This window comes from Lupinus angustifolius, chromosome LG05 (genome assembly GCF_001865875.1).
Source record: "Lupinus angustifolius cultivar Tanjil chromosome LG05, LupAngTanjil_v1.0, whole genome shotgun sequence".
NCBI lineage: Eukaryota > Viridiplantae > Streptophyta > Magnoliopsida > Fabales > Fabaceae > Lupinus > Lupinus angustifolius.
Genome location: NC_032013.1, coordinates 732,181 through 737,404, shown reverse-complemented (window position 1 = coordinate 737,404; position 5,224 = coordinate 732,181). Strand labels below are relative to the sequence as shown.

The 5,224-nt window shown below is 28.8% G+C and overlaps 1 protein-coding gene across 1 annotated transcript; it reads left to right on the top strand.

The window, feature by feature from the left end:
* LOC109346920 (GDSL esterase/lipase At3g27950-like) lies at window positions 919-4,668 on the top strand. Its single transcript, XM_019586660.1, has 5 exons — window positions 919-1,174; window positions 1,856-2,050; window positions 2,208-2,377; window positions 3,499-3,769; window positions 4,398-4,668. The coding sequence occupies exons 1-5, from the start codon at window positions 919-921 to the stop codon at window positions 4,625-4,627; spliced, it is 1,122 nt and encodes a 373-aa protein (XP_019442205.1). The 3' UTR covers window positions 4,628-4,668.

Here is a 5,224-nt window from a genome sequence, read left to right as displayed (position 1 = left end):
CTTGGGTTTTATTTTATTTTGGATGTTGTTGGGAGGGTTTGTTAGTTGAGATTTTTAATAAGGGTGACAAATGGATAAATTTGTATTTAGATTTTAATGGTTGAAAAGTCATACATCAATACATATAAATCTATTTAAGTCATATTTTAAATTATTAAATTCATCCATAACCAAATTTAATAGATGAAATCTAATCTATTCAATCCACCCATGTATCAATTTTCATAGATTTGTATGAATATATAATCCATATGATTTTTTAATTAAAACTAAAGACATTTTTTGAAGACAATAATTTTGTAAAAATCACCATTTTAAAAAAACAATTTTTAAAACCATATTTTAAAAAAAAGGAATTTTAAAATCACATTTTTGGGAAAAAATTAAGAAATTTTCTGAACTTAAAAAAATAATTTTTACAATATTTTACAAGACATTTAAGGTTTCTATAAGTAAATTTTTAACAGATATTTTTATATATATATATATATTATATACTTAAGAACAAACTTTTAATATTAACTATATCTATATGTTCTACAATTGATATGAATTTATTCAAAGTGAGAGTGAGAAAACTATAAAAAAAGTGAAAGTTGAGATAATCATTGAAATTGAAAAGCAAAGAACACTATTTTTTTAATGTTTGTTTTTTGGATGTATGGTATATCCATCCAAATGAATATATTCATGAATATTCATCTAAAGAAATATATTAATGAATATCCATTAAATTATATACATTTAATTTCATTAGTCCTGATGAATGTATTTGGATGAATTTAATTTTCTTGGATTCATCGAATTATATCCATTTAAAATATTATAATGAGTCAACATTACAATGTTTTAATTCCTTATTACTTTTATTTATGTTATAAATAAGCATTTTGTATGAAGGATTGTGCATTCAACACAATGGATTCTAAGAGAGCGAGTTACATAGTTGGGTGTTTTGTTTTTGGTTTGATAGGTTTATTGATAGAAGTGAGAGGAGAAAATGTGTTACCTAAATGTTTTTATTCAGCAATTTACAACTTTGGTGATTCAAATTCAGACACAGGAACCACTTCTTCAGCATATACAACTATTAATCCTCCCAATGGAGAACTCATTCCTGGATTAATTTTTCCAACAAGGAATTGTGATGGTCGTCTTATCATAGATTTCATTAGTAAGATTATACCAACCTCTAAATTTTATTACATTTTTTAACATTTTCTTCTTTCATCTAACACCAATTCTTATGGATAATGTTTTAAAGAAAATAGAATTATCTATCATTTATGTAAATATGATTATATGAATGATAAACTATATATACACTATCGGTGGACATTAACCAAACTCAAAATTTTATGACATAAAAATTTGGGGATCAAATGATGTTATTTGAAATTTTAGATGCATATTTTGATGGTTGCAGTTATTGTGATTGTGGTAGTTGTGATGTGGATTGCGGCATAAATTATTTTTTGATTAAAAAATATTTTTGAATTCGATGCAGTCCAAATGCAGTCTGATGTGGTTGCGTTGTAATCCGATGTAGCCACATCATTATGATTCATTGTTACAATGCAATTACATCGTGATGAGATTGTAGCGGTCGTCGAAACCATAATATTGCAGTTGATCACATGATGCATTTTACAATTTGAATCATTGCCTAGATTAAAAGACGATAAAAAGTGAAAGAGAATATAAATAAAAATATATTAGGTAAAAAATAAAATTTTAGAAATTTCTGTTCAAATAATATAGCTCATTCATGATTGCATATACATTTTCATGTAAATTGTCAAAACATATTTTGTACATTAAAGTCTCTCATTCATGTGTTTTTGAATATATATAGCTCAAAATTTGAAGCTACCATACGTGAATGCATATTTGGATTCAATTGGATCAACCTACAAATATGGGGCAAACTTTGCAACAGGTGGTGCCCCTATTGTTAAGGGTCCTAGTCCCTTCAACCTTGCTCTTCAAATATCTCAATTCATACAATTCAAATCAAGGGTTCTAGCTCTCTATAAAGGAGTCTCTTTTGGTTAGTTTTTGCTCCTCTTATTCTTAAATATTATAAAGAACTAGCCATTTTTGCTCCTCTTATTCATGTTCTTTAATGTTATATATATATATATATATATTCCTTATTTTCATGATCTCTAATATAATATTCCTCTCTATGTATGTTATGGTATTAGATCCAATTGTTAGAGCTAGGCTACCCAATGTGGAATTCAACAAGGCTTTGTACACAATTGATATTGGTCAACTAGATCTAGCATATGGTTTATTCACATCAAATAATGATTATCAAGCAATCAATGCATCTATTCCTAGTGTATTGGGCAATTTCTCCCAAGGAGTGCAGGTAAACATTTAAGATTTTGGTACTACCGAGTGTATTCAGTTAGTCGTTTCCAGGAATCGAATCTTTGACCTTTTGGTTATCGATCTAGTAAGACCTTATACAACTAGATCAACGCCTTGCTAGTAGTTAAATTGTTTCATATAGAAAATTATAATAAGTATTTTATATATTGGATAATGCTAATGTTATTGAATTTTTTAATCTAATTTGGGTATTCCGACCACTAAGGCATTGATCTAGTAGGGTAAAGCCCAATTAAATATTCAGAATGACCAACAAATTAAAAATTCGATTCATGTGAACAATTCTTAAAATATAAGATTTTTAGTTCTTTTAGTTTGTATTGTTAGCTAACAAATAAAGTGTATTATCATGTTTCTTAATAACAATTGTTAACATGAAAAATGGTTTATTGAAATGTTATTGTTTGACTTATAGGAAAGATTAAAACATAAAGTTTGAAAATTTTAAGGTCTTCCACCACATACATTTTTAAGAAATTAAAACATAAAATGCCAAATAATTATTCTTCGTTGACTAAGAATTTTAACAAATATAAAAATAACAACATGATCATTATTAGGTTTCTAGTTAATTAAGCAGTGTCATGTTATTGTTTTGACTTATAGGAAGGATTTAAAACAAAATGTTTTAAAATTTCAAGGACTCCCACCACATACTTTTTTAAGAAATTAAAACATAAAATGCCCAATTCTTTATTGACTAAGAATTTATCAAATATAAAAATAACAACATATGTTATGATCATTGCCATGTTTCTAATTTTATCAAATGAAGACTCTATCTACCAATAAGAAGTTGGTTTAGTGATGTAAGACTCTACTAGATCTCCACGATGACTAAAATGTCAAAAATTCAATTCCTAAAAGCAATACTTGTTGGGAAGGACAGTCACACCCCGAATGAGATTAGTTCCTTACCCAAAAGATAAGAGATACCTTTAGTAGTACAAAAAAAAATGAAGGCTCTATCTTATCACAAACACTAGTATTTAATTAACAACATGATTAATTTTGGTTTCTAAACAACATTTCTTTAATTATTTTCTTTGCTAAAGCTAGTAAACCCTTTATCTAACATTGTATATGGTTTTGTTTCAGCAACTATACAATGAAGGAGCTAGATTCTTTTGGATACATAATACAGGATCATGGGGTTGTGTACCAAGAACAAATAAAATGTATAAGCCAACTCCTGAAGACACAGATTCTGCTGGTTGTAGAATATCTGAAAATAAAATTGCTCAAGAATTTAACAAGCAACTTAAGGATCTTATTGTTGACCTAAGAAAAAAGTTCCCTGATGCAAAGTTTACCTACGTTGATATCTACTCCGCCAAATATGAATTGACCAAAAATGCAAAGAGCCTAGGTAATTTTCATTCCTAATTTTATTAAGATTTGTACTATAAACATGTTTTATATATTACCCTTTTGAAAATTTCCACAACAACAATTAAAATCGGAGCCGAATAGGGGTGAGTATGGACCAAGTTGGGCTGAGTAAGGTTTGTCCCTTACCTGATTCTAAATATTGATTAGGTCATTTTTTGAACTCGGATTCGGACCTAGACCCTAAACTAATCCAACCCTAAATGTCGATCGGCTCAGCCTTTGAATCTGAACTAAACCTTAGATTCTATTAAATATAATGTACATCCATTTTAGGTAAACTATTCTCTTCTCATTATTATTTATTATTATAAATATGTAATTTGACATATGAAATTATATATGTATATATATTGTTAATCATATATATATGCTGAAAAATTAGAGAATAGATGATATCGACCAAAAAGATATTATTACTTTATACATAATTAAATATAAATACACACAAACATGAAGAGTATGTAATAATGGGACAAGTCCGGGCCGAGCGGGTAGGATCAGATCCGGCTCACCCCTAATAACCATACATTATATCTTATTGAAACACAACTTCAAAATGATGACACTGACAAAATGAATTATATGTTTGCATTGTGTGATTATAGGTTTTGCTGATCCAATGGAATTTTGTTGTGGAACAATAGAAAGTCCCATAGTTGATTGTGGTGTAAATACAAAAGATAAGTCTCGTTTATGTAATGATCCATCAAAGTACATTACTTGGGATGGGATTCATTATTCTGAAGCAGCAAATAAATGGGTTGCTAGTAGAATTATAAATGGTTCCTTATCTGATCCACCACTTTCTATAGACTTGGCTTGTCATTCAAGTTAAACCAAATATGTACCTGTAAAAGTAATACAACAATAATATATTATAGACCTTTCATCAATGTCATTTTATGCTAAACTACCTTCTCTTTTAATATTGATTTTTTACAAATACTTTTTTTTTGTTGGATAAATCATATGTAATACCCTGATCTGACATGCGACCCCATATCCATAAATATACTGAGTTTGTTACCTACAAGCTTAAATATCTCATGCAATATTTTATTCCCACAAGGAAGTCTCTCGTGACTCGAATCCATGATCTTAGAGACAAATAGACATTATTCTCATGAGTCGTTATTATTAAGCTACGCCTTTTTAATATAACATCTCAGCCCTGACATGCGACCTCGGACCCATGAATACATTGAGTGTGCCACCCACAAACTTAAATATTTCCTGTAATATTTTATTCCCCTAAGGAAGCCTCACGCGACTCGAACCCATGAACTCATGGATAAGTAGTCATTGCTCGTGTAAGCCGCCTTGTAGTTTAATGATAGCAACTCTAGTATTTTTTTATGTAGATAATTCAAGTAGCTTGTCTACTATTAAAAATCATGATTTTAAACTGCGAGCATCACTATATTGTGTTTGA